The following is a 21,614-nucleotide window of genomic DNA, read 5'->3' as shown; positions in this document are numbered from 1 at the left end:
CTTCTTTATCTTTTAAATGGGGCTCACAATACCTCGCCGGGGTTATTGGGAGGTAGAATCAGACCTAGCAGAGCAGCCAACAGATTGATGGGTAGTTAATGAGCCCCGCTGTGGTCCGCGTCCATTCCTTCTGTGCGGCTCCTTGAGGGCAGCAGTGAGTAGCACGCATGCGTGGGGCCACAGTGCAGGACATTTTTGAGGATAACAGTGGGTGGGTGGAAAGCTGCCCACCCAGGGGAGATATGTGACTGTGCGAACCACAGGAAATGACACCTGAGCCCCACACTGGCACTTGCCGGGGGGGCCCTGTAGGCTGGTGGGTGAGCCCCTTCCGGGGCTGGGGGTGGTTGAGAGGTGGGGACATTTCGCCTTGTGGTCAGCTCCAGGATGCGATGCCCTGGGGGGGACTCGGGGCACCTGCCGGGGGTCAGAGTCTCCTCGTGGTGTGGGAGGGTGAGTAGCCCAGAGTCTGGGTTTCCTGAGCACAGGTTCTGGAAACCTCCTTAAGGTGGGAAGCTCCCCTTCGGAAATGGGAAAGGAGGCCTGGCACCCTGATAAAGCTGCCCCAGATCTCAGGCCTGGGGTTCCTGGCAGGGCGAGGGCGTGGCGAGAGAAGGCAGCTGGGGCACAGCCAGCCTCCTAGGGAGCCAAAGCAAACAGCCTCCTCTCCTCCCCACCCCACCCCACCCCACCCCCAACGCCAGCTGCAGAGGTAGGAAGGGCACAAGCTGGCTGAGGCCAGGTGAATTACCTGCTCCCAGCCAGGCTGGCAGATTAAAGGGGCTTGGACCCCACCCTCTGCCTGGGCCTCAGCGCGCACACAGATACACACTCCCCAGGCTGCCTGAAGTTCCGCTGTGGGAGACGACAAGGGCTTGGCCCAAGCAACCAGGGGCGTTGTCAGTGGCTGGCAGAGGAAGAAGGCCTCAGAGCACCCGCCTGCCTGAGAGTCTCAGGCCTGATTTAGATTCGATGCCAAAGCCAAGCCCTTTGAAGAAGCCTTCTCTGGGCAGACCATAGAAGCCTTTTAGAACCAGCCTTTCCCACCAGCATTTCCCTGCCCTATTGCTCCTGGGACCCTCCCTCTCCCCCATCCTTATTACGGTTAGCCCAGCACCCCCCCCACCCCCCCCCAGTGGGCTCCCTCCTCTCCTTCCAGCAGAAAAACTGTTAGACTGGGAAGAGAGAGGCCAGAGCAGCAGTTACAATCCTGGCAGTCCACTGCAATCACTGCCCCCAGCCACGACCACCACCCTGATCCCAACTCCCAGCATCCAGTGGGTCCCAGGAATCTGCATTTTCAAGAGACCAGGTAATTCTGCTGCTCTTGAGAAACTCTGAGCTAATCTAGTCTTCCCTCTCTCACGCGTGCTTTTAGATGGTGGAAACTGAGGCCCAGCTCAAAACACCCAGAACTATTTGTGATCTCACTTTCCTTCTGTTTCTTCCCCTCTGTCCAATCTTGGCAGTCTAAGTCCCAAGACACGGAAAAGAAAGACATGCTTGTCTCTCAAGACTGGGGAATGGTGCAGGGGGACTCGAAGATGTCTGCTGGAGAGCAGGAGAGCTGTACTGGGCTGCCCTGGGTGAGGACGGAATGAGGCCGTGTTTATAAAGCACTTAGCAAGCCTGAGATACATGTCCGGTCCTTCCCTCCCCCTTCAAGGATTCACTGTCCTCTCCACAAATATTTACAGATTATCCATCATGGCCAGGCACCATTCTAAGCAGGGGAGACAGTGGTGACCAAGACAAAAGCTCTCTAGTGGAGTTTACACTCCAGTGAGGAAAAATGGGTAAGAAACAACTAAATAAATCAGAAAATGAAGGTAACTGCACTAGAAGGGGTACTTCAATGGAGAAGGGGGGGATGAGGGAAGATTCTGAGAGGGTCTTAGGAGGCCCATGGCAAGTATTTCTTTACTACTTCTGCTGAATCAATCTCTCTCTCTCTCTTACACACACACACACAGTTCGGGTCTTGGACCAGAGCCTTCAAATTCTGTTTGATCCTAAGCTTGCAGACACTTCTAGGGTTGGGAGATTCCAGCAAGTCAGTCTCCCACTAAGTAAGGCCATTAGCAAATAAGAAAGAAGCTGGGTGATGAAGGTCTGTGGGCCCTTTACTTCTTCTCGGCAGAAGGGTGCTGAGGCCAGAGGCATCACATGACAATGAGTGTCACCCTCCCGGAAGCCAGCTCAGCTAATGGAGATGAGACCTTATGGACTTCAGCCGACCCTCAACCAGGCCCCACCTCAGAGCTCCCTACCCTTCCTTCCCAACTGCTGGCATACAGCGGACAGGACCAACCGCAAGGCCACCTCCACCAGGAAGCCCTCCTGGATTGGCTCCCATGTCACTAGGTTTTCCCTTTTCCCTTTAGGTCTCCTCCCTCAGAGCCTCCTGAGGCTTACGCAGGCTCTGCAGGAAAGTGCTTCATAAACTGCAAAGCACGACACAACCGTGAGTTCCTTAAGACCACGTTCAAGGATGCTGTGATTCAAGTGAGGAGAGAGGCACCAGCTTCCTGGCCAGAGCCTCCGCACCAAGCACACACCCCCATGGAGTTGTGGAACAGGAGGAGGAGGTGCTGGATGAAGCTGGAAATGGAAAGGGCAGGCCTGGAGAGGCCTTTTCCAGCTGTCACCCAGCCTCCCCAGAGCCGGCTGGGGAGGGAAAGACGACAGAGCCGGCTGGGGAGGGAAAGACGACTGAGCCGGCAGGGGTGGGAAACCCCCTCAGCGGTTCAGGGCCCTCAGTCTTGGATGGAGGGTCAAAGCCGGGCCTATGTGAAGGGAGAAGTGCTCTGGACATCACAGCGCTCCCAGTCACACCAACATCTTTTTCGGCCACCTGAGGATGGTTTGAAAAAGCAACTACAGAGGGGTCATGCTCGAGGGGCGTCGGGCAAAAACCAGCGCGTGCTGTGGAGCCAGGACCTGACGGGAGGGTTCCTGTTTCCATCCCCTCATCGGACCCAGGAAGGAAATGGGGTGGCTGCAGAGGTGACCAGGTTCCAGGGCCACCTGTTGCGCGGGGGTGGGAACCTGGTACAGCGTGGGTGTACGAGCCCTGCGTGCCTGTGTGCGTGCGTGGGTGTGCGCGCACGTGTGCTGAAGCTGCGTGTTCGGGGGCCGTGCGTACGTGTGTATGCGGTGCGCGCGCGTGTGCCCCGCGTGTGCACGGGCGTGGCGGCGGCGGCGGGCGCGCGACCCGGCCGCGGTAGTGCGTGCCCGTCGCTCTGCGCACCCGCCCGCCCGCCGGAGCGCAGCATCGCCTCCGGCCAAGAGTGTGCATGCGTGGGGTGAGTGAGCGCGAGTCGGGGGGCCGGGCGGGGTGGGCTGCGGAGAGCAGAGGCGGGGGCGCTGCCGCCGTTCCCAGGACGCCCTGGCACCGGGCCCAGCCCCCCAGGCCCCGCGGCGAGGCAAGGCGGCAGCTGGGGCCGGCCGGCGCCCCCCTCCCCAACAGCTGGCCGCGGCCCGGGGGGCTGCGGGAGCGGAGAGGAGGGGACGTCGGGAGGGGCCTGCAGGCGGTCGGGCCGAGCCCCGTGTCCTCCCTCCCGGGTGCTGGCCGCCGGGGATGGGGGGGGCGGGTGGCCGCGGAAGGGCGGGGCCCCAGGGCGGGCGGCCGGCGGCCCTCGAGGAGCCCCGAGAACAAAAGGAGACGGCGACGGCTCCTCCGTGGTCAAAACAACCTGCGCTGGCGGCGGCCCAAGGCCCGGCCGCGGCCTCGGAGCTCTTCACCTTAACCCCTTCGCCGCCGCCGCCTCCTTCCTGCGCCTCGTCGGAGGCCGAGAGCGGCCGGTCCTCCCCCCGGGAGCGGGCGAGGTGCGGGTTCCCGGCCGCGGCCGAGCGTTGGCGGGACGGGACCCAGGCGCGGCGCGCGGCCCGTCGCCCTCTCCTCCCCGGCACCTCGCGCCTCCTCCCTGCCCCGCCCCCTTTCCCACCTGGATTCCGGGTAGACTTGCCAACTCACTGCTACGTGAGGCTGGGAGGGGTGCGGGGGACCCGTACGATCTGATAGCTCCCGCAGACGTTTCCCTATCCCAGCTTCCTTGCTGCGGGGCTTTTCGAGGCGGCGTGTTCCGCACCCTGCGATCGGGGGAAGAGAGGTGCGTCCTCTCGCAGGGTGCGGGCGCAGGTATGGCGCGGCCTCAGGCACACACCGCCGCCGGGGCTGGATTCCCTACGAGCCCCTATTCCGCCCCTCAGGCCAGGTGCCCCAAACCTCTCTCTGCACCCACCGCGCCCAAGACTGCAAGCGGCTCCGGCACTGCACTCTGGGGCCGGGCAAGACCTGCACGGCCCGGTGGGCACCCGCCCCGACCGAGAGGAGGAGCCGGGGTAGTTCGCAGACCCCCGCCGAAGCTTGGCGTGGCTGCCGCTGGTGCGCGAGCTCTCACCTCCGGGGCAAGCCGGGTCCTGGGCAGGACCTAAGCTTAACCGAAGTGGGCTCGCGAGGACGCGCTGCCTGCTGCCTAGGCAGCACCCCACCCCTCTTGCTTGGGCTAGGAAGGGGCTTATTCTCGGGTTCTTGGAGGGGTGGGGGACAGGACCACACACACCTCCTCCCATGACGCTTAAAAGATCGGAGATCTGAGATCCCCCCAGGGAAAAGAAAGCCACGGCTGCCCCCTCCCCTTAGAGCCTAGCACCCCCCGGACCTCGCGTCGCAGCCCTCGGAGGTCACCTCACGCCCGCCGCCAAGCCCACGGGTCCAAAGTTCACTGCAGCGAAAGGAGGGGGCGATCGGGAGGCAGGGATGGGGTAATGAATGAAGCGAAGCAGCCCCAGCCGCCGTCGCAACTCACCTCGGCGCTGACCAGACGCAGGTAGCAGCAGAGAGACAGGAAGAGCGCCCAGCAGCGATTCATGCCGACTCCGGGCCCGGCCCCGCGGGGCCCCGGACGCGTGGACCGAGCGCGCCGCCCCCGCGGCCAGGGTGGGGGGCGGGGGCTGGGGAGGGAGGTGGGCTCTGCTCGGGTCTGCGGCAATCAGGCGCTCAGGCCGCTGCAGCCGCCGCCACGGCTCACCCGCATGGCCCCCGGGCGCCGCCGCCCCCAGCCCGGACTCCGTCGTTGGGGGGTTGGGGAGGGCCTGGGCGCGGGACCAGGGTCCGAGGCCGCTACCTGGGCGGATCCCGAGCCCGAGCGAGCATCCACGGCCGGGGGGCTGCGTCGCGAACCAGCCGAGGCGTCTAGCCGTGTGGGGGCGCCCAGGGGACTCCAACCTCCAAGAGGAAAAAGAACACGGCAGTCGATGGTTGTCTTCACTCCGCCGGCTAAAGGCGTTTTCCGCTGCCCGCCGGCTTAGCTTTTTTGCAACATTTTCTGGAAAGGTCCCTGAAGTCGGAAAGTGCAAAGCTGGGCACCTCAAAGCCAAAGTCTCCCCAAAAAAACTTTTTCCAAAGTTGGTTCTGCAGCGGCGGCTCGAGTACCCGGGCAGGGAGAGGTGCAAACTCCCGCCCGGGCCGGGTGGGGGGGGCCGGAGCGTGTGCGCCCTGGCGCGGGGCCCGGGCGGCGGGCACGGCTGCTCCGCGCGCGCGGCGTGTCCGCTGCGCCCTGGGCCGCGCCCGGCAGACAGGTGGACGCGGCGCGAGTCTGTCGGTCCGTCTGCACGCCCTCTCGCCGCTCTGGACGTCCTCTGCGGGCTGCGAGCTGCGGCTGCTCCGGCTTTCTCTTTGCAACGAGGCTGGAGGGTGGGTTGTCTTTTTTTTTTTTTTCCCCTTTTTGCGCGTGTGTGTCTGTGTGTGCGCGCAAAATATCTCTATCTGGGGAATGAAAGATGGGCGCTGGCGGCCAGAGGGGAGCCCTCGGGGAGGCAGCGGGGGAGGCTGCGGGCGCACGGGGAGGCAGGAGGAGAAGTTGCCACCCTTTCAGCTGTTCCGGCCTTTATAAAGGAGACGGGAGAGTGCGAGAGGTGGGTGGAGACAGCTTTTCCTCTTCTGGCCGAGAGTCAGTAACGGGAGGGTGGGGAAGGCTCCAGGAGGGCCTGAGGCGAGGAGGGGGAACTTAGGGGTCTCCGAAAGCCCCGCCGCCCCTCTGCCCAGGAATCCGGTCCCTGGCAAGGGAGAACTAGGGACCATCAAACGCTGGGCCCCTCAGCAGTGTCTGTGGCCTGGTTTCTAGCCCACGTGGTTGGGGGCCAGGGTGTCTCCCAAGCCGCTGGCTTGCAGGATTCCAAGGCGGCACCTCCAAGACTGGAGGTTTGCGGCCCTAGCCCAGGCGTGGTGCTGAAGCACTCAGGCTCTGCAATCCTGCCTGGCGCTGAGTAGCTGGGTCACCTTGGGCAAGTCACTTCCTCTCTGTGCTCCTCCATCTCGCCTCAAAGTGGGGTGGGTGGATTGTGAGGACTTAATGCCTGGAGAGGGCAAAAAGCACCCAGCCCCAAACGAGCCACAAGGTGATCACACAAACCCTGCAGCCCGAACCATGCAGCCAAAAGCCTGATACGCTCATCTCCTCCTAGCCGGTTGCCTGGCACACAACAGGCGCTGCCGGCATTGGCTGAATTTGAAAATGTTGAACTGCAAAGTCACACAAACCCCACAACCCTGCAGCATCCTTGTAGGGCCGCCATCATGCTCCTCCAATCACCCTGATGTTTACTACCTCCCTCAGCCCCCAGGTTGGAGGCCGGGTCTCCCCACCCCCACCCCACGCCAGCATTCATACGGTTAACGCCTTCCGCCCCCCCAGCTCCTGGAGCTGCTATGTCCCTGCCTTCAGCAGTCACACGGTCAGTCACAGAGTCACACGCTCACACGCGGAGCCCAGCACCCACCATGAGGCCCGCAGGCCCACCGCATCACCCGGCTCCTGGCTTGAGGACACCTTTATCTGGTCTCCTTGTGCTGTCTTTGTCGTCTGCCCTTTGTACCCAAACATCCCTATGGGGTGGCAGCCTGCTCCTCACATGTGCACACACCCTTCTGAGAGACACACCGACCATCTCTTCCTAGATTGTCTTCTTGGGCCTGAGCAGGGGCGGTGAGGAGGGAGGACCTCCCGGGGTGTCTCTACAGACCGCCACACACTCCCACCCTCTTCCCATTACCGCCAAGGCAGCTTGGCCGCGGACGGGTCATCTTGGTTCAAATACTGGCGTGGCCACTTGCTGACCAAGTGTCTCTGGAAAGTCTAACTTCTCAGTCCCTCGATTTCCTTCCCTATCTCGAAACTGGAGAGAAATCTACAATTGGAGGGAGGGAAGGATTTCCAAGAAGCATGGGACATTTTTGGAGGGGGAGGGTGAAAACATTTGTCGTCTTGGCTGGGTGTGATGAATTCACAAGTATTCATATATATCCAGACCAATAAGTGCTTTATTGGAGCTGAAGACAGTTGTAGAAGAATTGTTATCTACTTCATAGAGTGGTCTGGAGGCACAGATAATCCATGTGGAAGCACAGAACAGGATGCCTGGTACATGGAATGCGTCATTCCTTCAACACAGTCCCCCGTGGCCAGGCACCGTCCAGGCACTGGGGAGACGGCTTGGTGCTGATACTGCTCTGGAAGAGCCCCATGTGGAAGGACAGACAGAGGCACGAACAGATAAATTAGGAGACAGGGTGACAAGGGGGATGGGGTGGGGAAGATGGGAAGATAATCCCCAAACCCAAGATTTGAAGTCTGCAGACTTAGAGATAAAACCCTGCTCCACTGGACAGCTAGGTGACCTTGACCTTGACCTTCTGTATCCTTCTTTATAATTGACAATAGCTACCATTATGACTGAGGTGTCCTTATGGCTGGTAGTGTTCTTATTACTCTGCATATGATCTTCAGTGCTCCAGTGAGATATGTTTGCTTCTGTCTTGTAAATGGAGTCAGTGAAGCAAGGTCACATAACCACAGAGTTCAAGGTCACATAGCTGTGGAGTCAGGACTTGAATTCAGGTCATCCGGCTGCTGCGCTCACACGTTTGCTTAAACCACCACGCTGTGCCGTGTCCCGGCAGGTGATGGCGATGACCGCAACGGCACTTCTTACACAGGGCTTTGATGAGCTTTAAACACACAAACACCAAACAAAACACACCAAATCAAACACACAAACCCCTGAAAAAGCACCTTGCCAACTGAGAGTGCTGTACCAATATGAGTTTTGACTTAAATACAGAGTGCTGTAGGAGCACAAAGGGAGCGCACACAGCTCAGCCTCAGAAGGGGGATGTGATGGGAGAAGGCTACTGGGAGCAGCATCGTTGGGCACCCACTGCATGCAGGCCCTGTGTGAAACACTCGGGAATGGAATCGGGAAGGAGAGCCAGCCCTGGCACTCTGGGACCGCCAGCCTCTTGAGTTAGGGAGGCATAAATCATTCCAACCTAAGATGCCTTTGCACACTGGTTAGAAGTGGCAAGACGGGGACCACAGCAGAGGCAGCAGGGACCACATGGCACATGGACCTGAATGCCATGCTGAGCAGAGCCCTTTCCTGCAGCAAGCACCATATCAATATGGGCGTGGCAGGGAGGGGGACGAACACCTCCTACTTTTTCTCTTGATAGGCTGGGCTTAACCAACACCTCCTCCAGGAAGCCCTCAGGCTTGGTGCTTACTCTGGGTTCCCACAGCATGTCCCCCATAGTATTGAAAGTGGATGTGTTAGTCACTTAGTTATGTCTGACTCTTTGCGACCCCATGGACTGTAGCCCACCAGTCTCCTCTGTCCATGGGATTCTCCGGGCAAGAGTACTGGAGCGGGTAGCCATTTCCTTCTCCAGGGATCTTCCCGTCCCAGGGATTGAACCCAGGTTTCCTGTGTTGCAGGCAGACTCTTGACCATCTGAGCCACCAGGGAACCCCCCCTGCCCCATGGCATTGTCGTTGCCCTTTTATGGGTCTGGCACTAGACTACACCCATTTCAGCTCCTGCTGTACAGTAGTTGCTCAATAAATATCTGTTGAAGAAACAAATAAATGAGTCAACATCTTACCTGTTTCTTCCTGGCCTGTTGCTTCCATCTGAAGGGTGGAAAAAGTTGGGGAGGGAGCTTGGAACATGAGCCTCTAAACTGAGGTGCACAAGATATCTGAGGGGCACCCCCTTGAAGAACCCAGCCCATCTTTGGCACTGGGACCGCTGAGGAACCAGGCTTTCCAGGAGGGCTGGGAGTGAATTATGATAGGTGGAGGCCACACTCCCATAATTCTCATTCCCCCTCACCCCAAATAGGTCTGACCCAAGTGGAAAACTGAGCAGCCGAAGCCCTCAAATAGGTGCTGGAGGGGGCCTGCCCAAAGCTAGGGGCTTTGGGGACTGTGTTTAGAGCAAGCTAAACCCTCGTCCATTGAAAGCATCTCATACCATGGGAGTGGGGACCAGGGGCTGGGGGAGGAGTTGGATTCAAGCCCACCCTCAGGTGCCCTCAAGTCCAGAAGGATGGGAACGGTGTGTCCTGGGTATTCCTGCTCTGCAGAGGGAGCCCTGGAAGTACCTCTGCCAGGCAAGTTAGCTTTTCCCAGCTTGATGGAAGAGGAACTTGAGCGTCAAGCTGGGGACGGTCCAAGACCAGCCCACAAATGGCCTGAGACCCCAGCCCGAGCTGAGTGATGGCCAAGTGTGTCCTCTGCTCCTGCACCCTGTAGCTGCCATCGGCTCCCCCAGACCCCCTCACTGGCCAGTCCCCTGCCTCCCTGATGGCAAGGCCTTTGCCCTTGCCTTGCCCCCACGATCACCTGGAGAGGGAAGTGTTACATTGTGCGTGCTCATTTCACAGATGAGGAAACTGAGACTTAGCAAGGGCAGCGGACAAGGCTTCCCAGCAAAAACTGCCTGGGTTCAAAGCCCCACTTTACCACGTATTAGCTCGTCACCTTCAACGAGTCATCCCACTTCTCCGAGCCTTGGTTTCCTCATCTGTAAAACGTGAATGATGATCGTAATTGCCTCACAGAGTCAAATGAGTTAAGACATCTTGAGTGTTGAGAGCAGGAGCAGGCGGTCCAGCAGTGTCATCAGTTGTCCCTGTGTGCGTTATTAGCACTCTAAGCTGCACACGTGTGTGCACACACACACCCACCGGTGAACTCCAGAGGCAGGGCTAGCAGCCCACAGCTGGGGAGGCCACAGCATGTGTCCTGTTAGACACCTCCCACCCTGGTTGAGGCTCAGGCCATTGAGGCGGTGAGGGAGGCAGGAGAGACCCCAAGAAGGCAGACAGACAGATACCCGACCCCCTGCCCCTGCCCCCGCAGGCCTAGGGAAGCCTGGAGCAGCCACCACACTGCCTTCGCAGCCTTGGACCTCGTGTCCTGTAGACAAAGGCAAGGGAAGCGTCGTGTTTGTTTTCCCAGGGCCAAGGCAATGCATTTTTAGCTCCTCCAGTCTCCAGACAAGGAAGAGGATGTTTGGACGGGCAGCTCTGATGTACCTGTCCTGGAAGCTGGCTGGAAATGGAGTAAAGCCCCCCAGGGTGAGGGAACCCGGGCCAGACAGACTGGGAGACAAGTCCCGTCTGGCACCTGGTCTGCTCTCACTGCACCTTTTGCTGCTCACCTGCTGGTCCTGGAGCACCCTGCTCACTGAGACAGCCTCACTTCCGGAGCATTCGCCCTGAGCCAGAGCTTTACCTAAACTGACAGCATTGAGAGAAGTACAGCAAAGGTCACCCTTTCAGCAGCAAACGAACACGACGGGCAGAGTCCTTACCCACTTCCCAGAGGGCTGGTGCTCGTATCATAGTTTTCATACCTGGAGAAGGGGGCACCGAAGGTCAGAGAGAGATACTAGCTTACCTGGTGTCACCCAGCAAGGAAGTCACCGTGCCAGAATTTGAATGCCCACACTTTTGCCGTCACCCTGATACATGATGCCTCCCTGTGTGGCCTGGATCACAGCTGCCCAGATTTTCATGTCACTTTACACATAGAAAAGCAAACAAATTACACAAGCCAGATGAAGGAGGCTGGGCAGGGCGGGGGGCAGTGGGCCCCCAGGCCCCGCCCACCACCCCAGGGTGGGAAGCCGCCTTCTCGATCTGGGTTAGCCAGCCCTTTCCAAACCAGGGTGTCCTGGCCGCTGCGTGCCGAAGATTTGACTAGGAATTCTGGAAAGGATGGGATAGGCAGGTAGCAGACAGCCCCCTGGGTGGGGTACACCTACAACAGCAGACAAACCCTCACCAGCTTTCCAGGGGAGTATATTTGTCACTGCAGGAAACATAATGGACCTGTCAATGGGAAGCCAGCTGCAGTGTAAAAGCCAGAGATTTTTCATCAACATTCATGAGAACAAATGTCTACGTGGCACTCACTTCCTTGGCAGCTTGCTCCAATCCCTTCGGGTGTACTGACTTAGTTAAGCCCCAAGAGAGGAGCCATGATCACCTCATTTTACAGATGGGAACACCAAGATTTGGTGCAGTTCCACCAGGGCAGGGATGAGGAAGGGCAGGACTGGGATTTGAACCTGGGCAGCCGGGGCCAGAATCACTCTCTGGATGTCTACACCCATCTGCCAGGCCAGGCAAAGAGGAAGACATGTAAGTGCCCAGCCCACCTGGGCCCCACCCTCAGTCACCCTCAGATTTTGGCCCAGCTCCACAGCTCTCTAGGGAGGGCCCTCTGGTGGGCATTGGTCTGGACCCCTGGCTAAAGAAACGTCACGCTGTCATGAATGATGCTGCCACGTACTGGGCAGTGGACCCTAGAGGCTTCGAGAAAGGAAATGCGCATGGGAGGTATACGTGGTCCAGTCCTGGTCGTCCTGTCTCTCTGCCTCAGCTCACCCACCCACACCCCATCTCCCCCTACTGCCATTAGGAAGTGCCCCTTTGGGAGAAGGTCTGATGTGGCTTCAATACTCAAGATTGATGGACAAGGACCCTGCTAGGTAAGCCCTGCAGGTATGCCTTTGAGACCCTGCAGTGGGTGCCAGTTACTAGCTGTGTGTCCTTGGGCAGGGCATTGGCCTCTCTGAGCCTCACTTTCCTCATCTGGACACTGAGATAGCCACACTTGCCTTGCAGGGCTGCTCTGAGGATTGGACAGCAGAAACGATACAAAAGAGCCTGGCACCACATACTTGCTCAGTTTGCATCGAGGTCTAGCTCTGCACCATTACCTCCCGCAGTGTGGCCCACCTCACAAACCAGCGGCCATATCCTCGGGAGCTTGTCAGGAATGCACAGTGCCAGGCCAACCCTAGACTTGCTGAGTGAGAATCTGCATTTTGGAAAGACCCTGGTGAGCCGTGTGCACAGTCTGAGGATCCCTGCTCTAAAGCATGGGTCCAGAAGGCTCCAACATTGTGATTTCATGGCTCAATCCCTGAACCACCTGACAATCCAGGGAGAGCAAAGTGTATTATCCCCATTCTACAGACAGGAAAACTGAGTCCTGGAGAGATCACGTGACTTCCCTAATTCACATGATCAGGAGGCAGCCAAGTCAGATGTCATCCAGTGCATTGGGCTTCAGGGCTGGACCTGCTGGGGTGGCCGTCCTGGGCCAATCTGGCGCTGGGCATGGAGGAGAGCAGTGCAAGATCTCAGCGTGTTCACCTGTGGAGTGGGATCCCGACACAACCTGACGGTGGGGAGTGTGTGCCGACGTGGCCTGTGTGGTGCCTGGGAGTTGTCCTCATAGAGAATCGGGAGTTGCACTGTCAGCTCACCTCTCTGGAGCCCCCTGCCCTTGAGGGGCTTACAGGCTGAGGCAGGCAGGCGAAAGACAGAAAGACCGAGACAACTGTGCAAACACCCTCGGGTGGTGCTTATATAAGTCAACAAGCAAACAGAGGGCAGCCCGGCGGGAGTGACTAATCGTCTTAATAGTAACCACCACGCAGCGGGCATAAGGCTGCCTGTCACCGGGCACATCCCTGCTGTAGCCACGGGGTTGTCATTGATGGACCCAGTGGGAACGTGAGACCCAGGGAAGCTGGGCCACCTTGCTCCTCTTACCCTCCCCCTCCCCCTCCCCCCTTCCTCCCCACCCCCTCCTCCTTCTACCCCTGTCCCCACTCCTCCCCCCTCCCCCTCCCCTCCTCCCCCTCCTCTTTGGGGTGCTCCTTCATTTTCCTTGGATATGAACCATGCTGAGGAACCCAGAGTTCACAACCAACCTCCACCACATCCCAGCCGTGTGGCCCTCAGGTGGTCCCTGCCCTCTGGGCCATAGATGAGGGTGATTCTGGAACATACCTTATTTGGTCAGGGGGGTTAATCTAGTGACTGGATGTAGGTGCTTAGCACCGAGAGCATGCCGAGTAAACGGGGGCTGTGGTTATCAGTCCCCTGACTTGGAAAACTTGGTCCCAGAAATTTGCCCCAGAGGGAAGCACCACGGAGAAGACCATACCCTCCTTACAGATGAGAAAACTGAGGCTCAGAGAGGGAAATTGACTTCCCTTAGCTCGCCCTGCCCCTTGGAGTTGGAGCGAAGCCAGATCTGAACTGAAATCACAGGACTTCCAGGGCAGTCCTCAAGGGGAGGGAAAAGCAAAGGTCAGAAAGGCAGACCCTTCCCCAAGTCCCATTCACCCAGAGGAAGACCTTTTCTCCCGTGGGATTTGGAGGGGATTGCGGGGATGGGCATCTGACTCGGGTGTGAGAGGGGACCAGAGGGACACGGGTCTTGTGCATATCAGCATCTGTGTGCTATGTCCATGAAGGCACATGGGCCCGGGGGTCAGAGAGGACAAAAATGCCTGGGGCAGCAGGGATGGCCCACACAGGGGAGACGTGGCGCCATTCCTAGCGCCCCTGGGGCCCTGTGTGCAGGTGCCCGGCCGGGATCTCCCCTCCCAGAAGACCACCACAGGGTGGAGGGTGCATCTCGGCCTCCACCCTTCATCTCTCCGTCCATCCCCCACCTCTCCCAGCTCCTTCCTGTTTTGATGGAAGGAAAAAATTTCAGCTTTTTCCTTCTTTATTTTTCCAGACGGGTGACTCGCTCGGGAAAGGAATTCCCCCCTCCCCAAACCATCATAATACCTATAAATCGATGCCATAGATCCAGGCCCATCCTGTTGTGCTGGGACAGGCACCGCTATTTTTGGGCGCTCTATGGGGGTGGTACCCTAAGGGAGGGGATATGGTTGGGGGAGGGGGACCTCAGCTGCCTTTTCCCAGTCCACGTCCCCCTCCCAGATTCCTCCCCACCCCCACTCGTCCTCCCAGCCTGGGTTCTGGGAGGAGGGAAGGAAGCCTGCTTAGCCAGGGTATAAATAACTCAGGTGGTTACTCAGCTCCTGAGAACATGATAACATGAGTCATGATGTGAAATCAAGAGAAGCAGTGAACAGCCTTGGGCCGCCACTCCGGGCAGGGCATTGGGCTGCCGGCAGAGAGCTGGTGCCTGGAGACCCGCAGTGGGCAGAGCTCAGGAGGATGGGTGAAGCTGCTCTCCCCTGCATGGTCTCAGACAAGCCTCCTCCTAGCTCAGACCCTCAGCTCACCCATTTGGAACGTGGGGCAGGGTGGGCTGGGTGGACTTCATTCCCGGGGTCCTCCCTGAGCTGGGAAGAGGACGGAGGCCAGGGGCCATTCTGAGCATTGAAGCCTGGGGTCCTCTCCCTTCTCCTGTCCCAGTCAGCTGGAAGAGCAGGTCTGCTGGAACTTCTGGTCCCCCTTCCCCCATCTCCAAGGCAGGTGGCCCAAGGAGTTTCCTGGGCCTCCAGGGGATGTGCAGGGTGGGCGATGGGGGCTTAGACAGGAGCCCAAGGCTCCTGGGCACTTGGCCTACTGAACCTTCCCCCACCAGGGTGGCTCTGAACCAAGGACAGTCCCCGTCCTCCTCCTCTGGCTGCCTGACCTCGGGGTGGACATGAGGCGTGGGTGCAGAAACAGGACACCCTCAAGGATCCCGGCTTAGCCAGTGTGACCAGTCCGGGGCAGCCTGGCCAGGCTGCTGGCTCAGTCCCGGGTTCTGGCAGATGAGGGTCAGAAGGCAGCCCTAGCCGTGGCCACCCCCCGCCCCAACACACACCTGCTCACCCAAGGAAGTCCTCAGCTTCAGGCTCCTCTCCAGAGCAGGGCAGGCCTGGACCCCATGTTGCCATGGCAACAGGTTCTGGAGCCTGCGCGCAGGCGGAGCCCTGTGGCTGCCTGGCCCGCTGGGGAGAGGGCCACGCTGGAGCGAAGGCACACAGTACTTGTCCTGGTGGGAGGGTGCGGGCTGGGGCACAGCTGATTGCTGTGGATCCAGGATGGGAGTCAGGACCTGAGCCGTCTGCGTGGTGGTCAGCAACTCATGCCTTAGATCTGAGCCCCACCCCTGACTAGAAAATGGCAGAGCTGTGGGGAGGACCGATGGTGTCTTGGCTGTGAAGAGCATCACACAGCTGAACGGCTATGATCAGGGCCACCCAGAGCCTCCTGTTCTCATCTGTGAGGCCCCCTCCTTCTTACCTTTGGCCTTAATCCCAAGGGTAGCACCCCTAGCACCCCCACCACCGCCACCCCTCACCCCAGCTCTGCCCTGCTGACTGTTGGCCTGGCTTCTCCTCCAGCAGGCCGGGGGCCACCCCACCACCGCCCCCCACCCCTGCAGGCCCAGACAGCTTGGCATGGCTCAGACCCAGCCATTCAGTGGACCGCCTGCCCTCTGGCCCGTCACAAACAATGGGGACTCCAGGAATATTGTCCTGCCTGGGCTGAATCAAACGCTCTAAATTTAGCCCATCTGATGCGTCCTCTGCTTCCTGCCCCTGCTGCCCTCCTTTCAAGGCGATGAGGTCACCCCGGAACCACTTGCCCCAGCAGCTAGACCGAGGGGGTTTCCAGGTCCAGCGCTGTGCTCTTGCTGTTGGGGAATGAGATGCCTTGAGACCAGGGATCATAAGTCCTTCCTTCCTCCTTCTCTTCCTCCACCCTCCTTCTCTTCCTCCCTCCCTCCTTCCCCCTCAGGCTGCTTTGCCTAGGGCTGAGTCCCCAGGAATTTACCACCAGCCTGAGCTGGGGAAGTCCACCATGGAGGGAGAGAGCAGTGAGCACCCAGGGAAGAAGCTCCCATTGACAACCCAGAGGCCTGGACATATTGGAAGAAACACAGAGTTTCATCATCATCCATTCAAAAAAGATGTATTGATGGGGCTTCCCTGGTGGTCCAGTGGTTAAGACTCTGAGATTGCAATGCAGGGGGCACGTGTTCAATCCCTGGTCTGGAAACTAAGATCCACCATGCTGTGGGGCATGGCCAAAAAAAAAAAGGTATGTTGAATGTGTGCTCTGTGCTGGGCCCAGTGTGGAAGAGGAGGTAACCCTGCCCTCCTGGAGTAAACAGATCAGAGGAAGAACAAGAATCAACGGAGTAAACAATAAATGACGAAGATCCTTTCTGTCATGACACATGTTATGACGGAAAAGAAATCAAAGAGATGGGCTCGTGAAACGTGACCGGAGGGCCCTGGTTCAGAGAAATGGGCCAGGGAAGGCCTCTCGAGAGGTGACATTTGAACTGAGTCTTGGATGATCAGAATGAACTATTTGAAGATCTGGGTGGGGCCAAGCCCCCCAGGCCAGAGGAGAGGCAAGGGTGGCAGATGGCCTGGAGGGAAGAAACTGGTCAGGTTGTCAGGCTGGGGCTGTCAGGAGGCCAGGAGACCATCCCAGGAGGGGTAGGGTGGGGAGGCGTGGGATCAGGAGGCGGCAGGGGCTATGTGAGGAAGAAGCGGGGTGACATTCCCGTGCGAGAGGCGGTCCCCTCCCCCCGGGTGATGAGCGAGGGAGTCACGTGCCTGACTCGAAGATTTAAGAGAATTATGGTTGCTGTGTAGAGGGGGAGGGCAGAGAGACCAGAGAGGATGTTGGAGCTGTAGCATCTCGGTATAATAAAAACCATTTGCTAGAGGACATCTTCGAGATTCACCTGCTTCAGTCTTCGTGGGTCTCTGAGGCCCAGAGAGGGTATCTGCCTTGCCCAAGGTCACACAGCATGTTGGTGCTCTGCCTGGAAAACCTTTTATAGGAGTTAGTAAGAGGGACTTTGACACCTAAAGAGAGCATCTTGTCTGAGATGCTGCCCTCAGCCTGGCTCTCCCAGTCTGTAGGCTGAGCCGTGGGCCGTACCCAGGATCCAGTTGGGGTAGAGGTGAGCCAACTGGAGATGTACGGTCCCTGGGGGATGGCCAGGCCCCTCCCACCACAACCCTCTCCCCTCCCAGAAGCCCCCGCTCTCCTGCTCTGCCAAGAATCTGGGGTTGGCAGGGAGTTGTGGGGGGGCCTCTGGAATGTCACTTTCCGGTGCCAGCAACAGCGTGCCAACCTCGGTGAGGGCCACGGGGGTGGATGGGGGATCACCGGATCTTGTCTGGAATGGGGAGCTGTCTGCCGGGAGCCAGGGGAGGGCTGGTCCCTGCCTGCCGCTTCCCAGGTAGGGGACATCTCACATTGGAGCTGCCCTCCAACCCCTAGCTTCTGTGAACTGCTGACCCTCTGACTCTCTACTCACCATCCCTCCAGGAGCAAGGAAGCTGGTTCCCTAGGAACGGCGCCCGCATCCCACTCTTCCCTCCAAGCCCACATCCCCTAGCTTTACCCTGAATCCCAGCTGGGGGTGAGGGGAGACCATGCTCTGTGAGATTCCTATTAGACCAGGATCGAGGAACAGCACTTTGGACAGAAACTGATCTGGGTTCAAATCTTATCTTGACAGCGGTAGACTTTCTGGGCCTTGGTTTCCTCATCTGCAAAATAGACATGATTCCCCCTGCACAAGGACTTCGTGTGAGAATGTAATAAGGAACCCACCACCCAACTCCTGGACTTCCCTTGTGGCTCAGCTGGTAAAGAATCTGCCTGCAAAGCGGGAGACCTGGGTTCCATCCCTGGGTGGGGAAGATTCCCTGGAGAAGGGAAAGGCTATGCACTTCAGTATTCTGGCCTGGAGAATTCCATGGACTGTACAGTCCATGGGGTTGCAAAGAGTCAGACGCGACTGAGTGACTTTTATTTCACCCCACTTCCAGTGCCTGGCACCCTCCAGCGCTCCTTGTCTGTTGGATCCCCCCCCAGCTCCCCGCTCCTGATCAGCTGCCCTATCCCCGCATTCCCTGGCCACTGTGGGGAACTAGGAAGCTTCTCTGCTGTGACGGGACCAGAGACCAGGAGAGGTGGAGCTCGGGAGCGGCAAGGGGCAGTGCGGTCCCTGGTTAGGGTCCTGGCTCAGGAGTCAGACAGAACTCAGTTGAGCCCTGGCTCCTCCACTGACCAGCTGTGTGGCCTTTTCCAAGTTACTAAACTCTCTGAGCCTCGATTGCCTTACTTATCCAATGGTAATAAACCATAGCGGTGCCTTCCCCCACCAGGTTACCGAGCTATGGCTGTCACTGTTACCAGCGGGTAGGGGAAAGAGAGTCTTGGGGAATCTGGTATACCCCAGTGGGCTCAGGTTGTTGGAAGCCTCTGGTGAAGGTCAGAGACAGACTTGAGTGACTGGAGTGGGGAGAGGGCAGCCAGCACCCAGACACCCGCACACGCTCCTGTGCCTCTTGTGGCAAGAGAAGCCAAGGGGCTGGAGATTCTCTGGGGACCCCCCACATGCCCAGCTTTGCTGGTGGTGGAGCTGGGTGAGGCTCCTTTTCCAGCCAGATGCCCTTCAGGCCTGGGCCAGGGCTGCCCCCTCCTTCCCTCTGCCAGCAGGGCCCAGGCCAAGATGCCTTTATTTTTATACCCGCAAACAATGCCTGGCCGGGCACGGCCTCCTGCAGAGGACAGAGAGCAAGGATGGGCTGGAAGCCACACTTCCTGGGCCAGCACTCCTCACCCCCAGACAGGTGCCAAGAGGACACGGCCCTCGCACAGACAGGGGCACAGGGACTGCTCGGGTTCCTCTCGCCCCTGGCCTTGACCCTGCTCTCCCTCGGGGGTCCGGATTCCAGAGTCCTTCACAGTCCCTGTTCCCCACCCAGGCTGGGATGAGCCACCCCCACCAGACAGGCCTAGATGAGGCACAGCTGCTATTCTTGGGTTCCCTGTGGAACCCAGGACATCTGGCTCCTCACGGAGGACTGGCTCCGATCCCTGTCCCACCCCAGAGCCCTCTCTGCGTCCTCGGAAAGGCTCCCCTGCCCGCCCCATGCCTTTGATCCATCACTGATCCCTCACCCCTCGCTCTGCTCCTAGCTCTCCAGAAAATTCCCGAGTCTGTTCAGCAGGAGGACATGAACTGGGAGTGACTGGCAGCAACACTCCTGGAGGGCAGGGCAAGGCCAACAGATCAGAAGTCAGGGACGCGAGGTCTGGTCACACCATCAACCCCCAGGTGACCTTGAGAGAGACCCAGAACCACGTTTCTCCCTTGGTTTCCTCTTCTGCAAAACGGGGATAATTAACCGACCCTCCTCCCATCTCAGGCTGGGAGACGATTGTGAGCTCTGAGGTGCTGCAGATGCATGGGTCGCAGGGCCTCTGGATGGGCAGGAGAGACTGAAAACAGTTGTTCCCAGGGCCCACTGGTCTGGGTGAAAAGCCACAGACGCCAAGCCAGACAGCCTGGCTGCAGATCCCCGGTCTCCGTGATCAGGCTCAGACTTTAGGTGGGGCAACTACCCGCTTAGTCCCCATCTAAAATGGAATCAAGACAGTACATGTCTCAAAGAGTTCTTGGGAAGATTGAGATAAAAATTGAGAGAGGACGTGCTTGATTCACATCAGCTCTAACCACATGTGTGGCAGAGCTGAGAGGGACACGTGTGTATCTTCCTGCTGGCATCTCCTCCTACTGGGACCCCACTCCCACAGTCTAGCCCCGCCCCTGGCCAGTGGGGAGCAGCCTCAAAGGGCGACGTCTGGGAGAGGGTGCTGGAGAGGGACACAGGTCACTGCCGTCCTCAACGCGGGCTGTCTGTCCTACCCCTGAGGCTGCTTTGACAGTCGCCATAGCAGTTCTGCCTGGTGTAGCCCCCGTAGTTGCTGTGTCTGCCTTCTGCCTGCACTCGTGAGTGTGCGCGCGCTCAGCCGTGTCCGACTCTTTGCTACATTTTGGACTGTAGCCCCCCAGGCTCCTCTGTCCATGGGACTTTTCAGGCAAGAATACTGGAGTGGGTTGCCATCTTCTCCTCCAGGGGATCTTCCCCACCCAAGGACTGAACTCACACCTCCTGCATTGCAAGCGGATTCCTGACTCGTTGAGCCACCAGGGAAGACCAAGATTTGGTCTGTTTTGTCTGCTGCCTCAGTGCCTAGAGCAGTGACAGACACACAGTAGGTGCTCAACAAGCACGTGGATGGATGGTTTTGTCGTCAGCTCTACTGAGATGTCATGCACACACAATGGAAGTCGCCAGTTGTCAAACTCAAATGTATACAGTGGTGTAAGCACCACCTCCATCAGGACCGAGATTAATTCCTCATCCTAAAGGTTCCTTCAGCCCCTCCTTAGTGACGTTCACCCCTGGCCCCAGGCAAGCACTGGCTTGCCTTCTAGTATGATAATGTTGAACTTTCCAGGATGCCGCATAAGGTGTGTGATGTGATCACGCCTGCCTTGGAGGAGCTGACACCGGCTGTTGCGTGGGTCCTGGTAAGGAGGGCTGAGGAGGGTGGAGGGGCCCGGCAGGATGGAGGTGAAGGGTGGAAGAAAGGTGGAGGGCTTGAGAGGAACCCTCAGGGCCAGGTGAGCATTCGGCTATAGCAGCAGAGTCAAGGCTTCCTGCTGGAGCAGCTGACCAGAGGGCGAGGGGACCGTCATGAAGCAGGACTTCAGGGGGTGTTGCTGGCTTGCCTGGAGAGAGAAAGACGCTCAGAGGCACCTGAGTCCGTGGGTGTGCACGTAAGCACACCTGTGCACACACAAGGAGGAGGGCAGCCCAAGCAGAAGGCACTGAGTTAACAGCCACAGAGAGGCACAGTCACTCCAAGCCTTGCTGTTTGCATCTTTTCCACGGAGAGGTTCTTCTCTCCAGGCTGCACAGAGTGGAGCCAACATGTTTGGTGAGAAGGAGGGAGGGTAGGTCTTGGTTCCTGGGCCCAGCCCTGTGAGAGGCGTGGTGCGTGTGGAAGGAATCCCAACCTTAGGATGTAGCTGGTATCCAATGCTCCCTCTAACATATGAGGATGCGGAGGCGTGAAGAGGCTGAGTGATTCGGTCTTGTACAGTGACAGCATGCAAATACAGTTTCTTCAATTTGTGACATGCTCTCCTTACAGCCAACCTCGACCTTCCCCCCATGGAGAGACACATCCTTCTGTGTTCCCCCTCCTCCAATCTAGAGAGCCTTGGAATTTGCAGACGCAAAGCTCTGTGGTTTCTGAGCGAGGTCAGAAAATGCGATGTAGCTTCCACTTGGTTCTCCTAGGACACTCACCTCTGGAGCACTGAGCCACCACCATGCTGGGAGGAAGCCCAACCAGCCCACATAGACCAAGTAGAAGAGCCCAGAGAGAACAGGAGGAGGAGAGAGATGCCCAGCCAGCCGACTGCAGCCACTGGCTGCAGCTGCATGAGGGACCCCAAGCCAGACCATCTAGCCAAGCCCATTCCAAATTCATGACCCATAGAAACTATGAAAAACAGTAAGATGATTCTTGTTGTTTTAAGCCGCGTAAAGTGTGGGGTTGGTTGGTTATGTGGCTAATTAAAACACAGCCCTCATGTTGATGGATGGCAGAAATGGAACCAATTTTGTAAAGCAATTATCCTTCAATTAAAAAAAAATAAACA

General features: G+C 58.4%; 2 protein-coding genes across 4 annotated transcripts in view; one reads left to right on the top strand and one right to left on the bottom strand.

Moving 5' to 3' along the window:
* PDGFB (platelet derived growth factor subunit B) overlaps positions 1–5,868 on the bottom strand; it is a 21,016-nt gene extending 15,148 nt beyond the window's left edge. Inside the window, exon 1 of one of the 3 annotated variants that reach the window (XM_070371552.1) lies at positions 4,812–5,868. In XM_070371552.1, the coding sequence (XP_070227653.1) occupies positions 4,812–4,874 (63 nt within the window). In that variant the 5' untranslated portion in view covers positions 4,875–5,868. The remainder of the gene's footprint in view (positions 1–4,811) is intronic. The other 2 variants (XM_070371551.1, XM_070371553.1) reach the window with 2 other exon arrangements.
* LOC138987984 (uncharacterized) lies at positions 2,662–21,614 on the top strand. Its single transcript, XM_070371550.1, has 3 exons — positions 2,662–3,305; positions 20,402–20,474; positions 21,250–21,614. The coding sequence occupies exons 1-3, from the start codon at positions 2,767–2,769 to the stop codon at positions 21,442–21,444; spliced, it is 807 nt and encodes a 268-aa protein (XP_070227651.1). The 5' UTR covers positions 2,662–2,766; the 3' UTR covers positions 21,445–21,614.

The sequence above is a fragment of the Bos mutus genome, chromosome 5 (assembly GCF_027580195.1).
Source record: "Bos mutus isolate GX-2022 chromosome 5, NWIPB_WYAK_1.1, whole genome shotgun sequence".
Lineage (NCBI taxonomy): Eukaryota > Metazoa > Chordata > Mammalia > Artiodactyla > Bovidae > Bos > Bos mutus.
The sequence above is the reverse complement of the archived record's forward strand: the minus strand, read 5'-3'. Positions and strand labels throughout refer to the sequence as shown.

Bases quoted from the DNA above. Each gene is read 5' to 3' on its own strand.
- LOC138987984 (XM_070371550.1), top strand. From the start codon at position 2,767: ATGGAGGGTCAAAGCCGGGCCTATGTGAAGGGAGAAGTGCTCTGGACA. The intron at 3,306-20,401 runs GTGAGTGAGCGC...TGAACTTTCCAG, and splicing joins CAAGAGTGTGCATGCGTGGG to GATGCCGCATAAGGTGTGTG. The intron at 20,475-21,249 runs GTAAGGAGGGCT...TGGTTCTCCTAG, and splicing joins CGGCTGTTGCGTGGGTCCTG to GACACTCACCTCTGGAGCAC.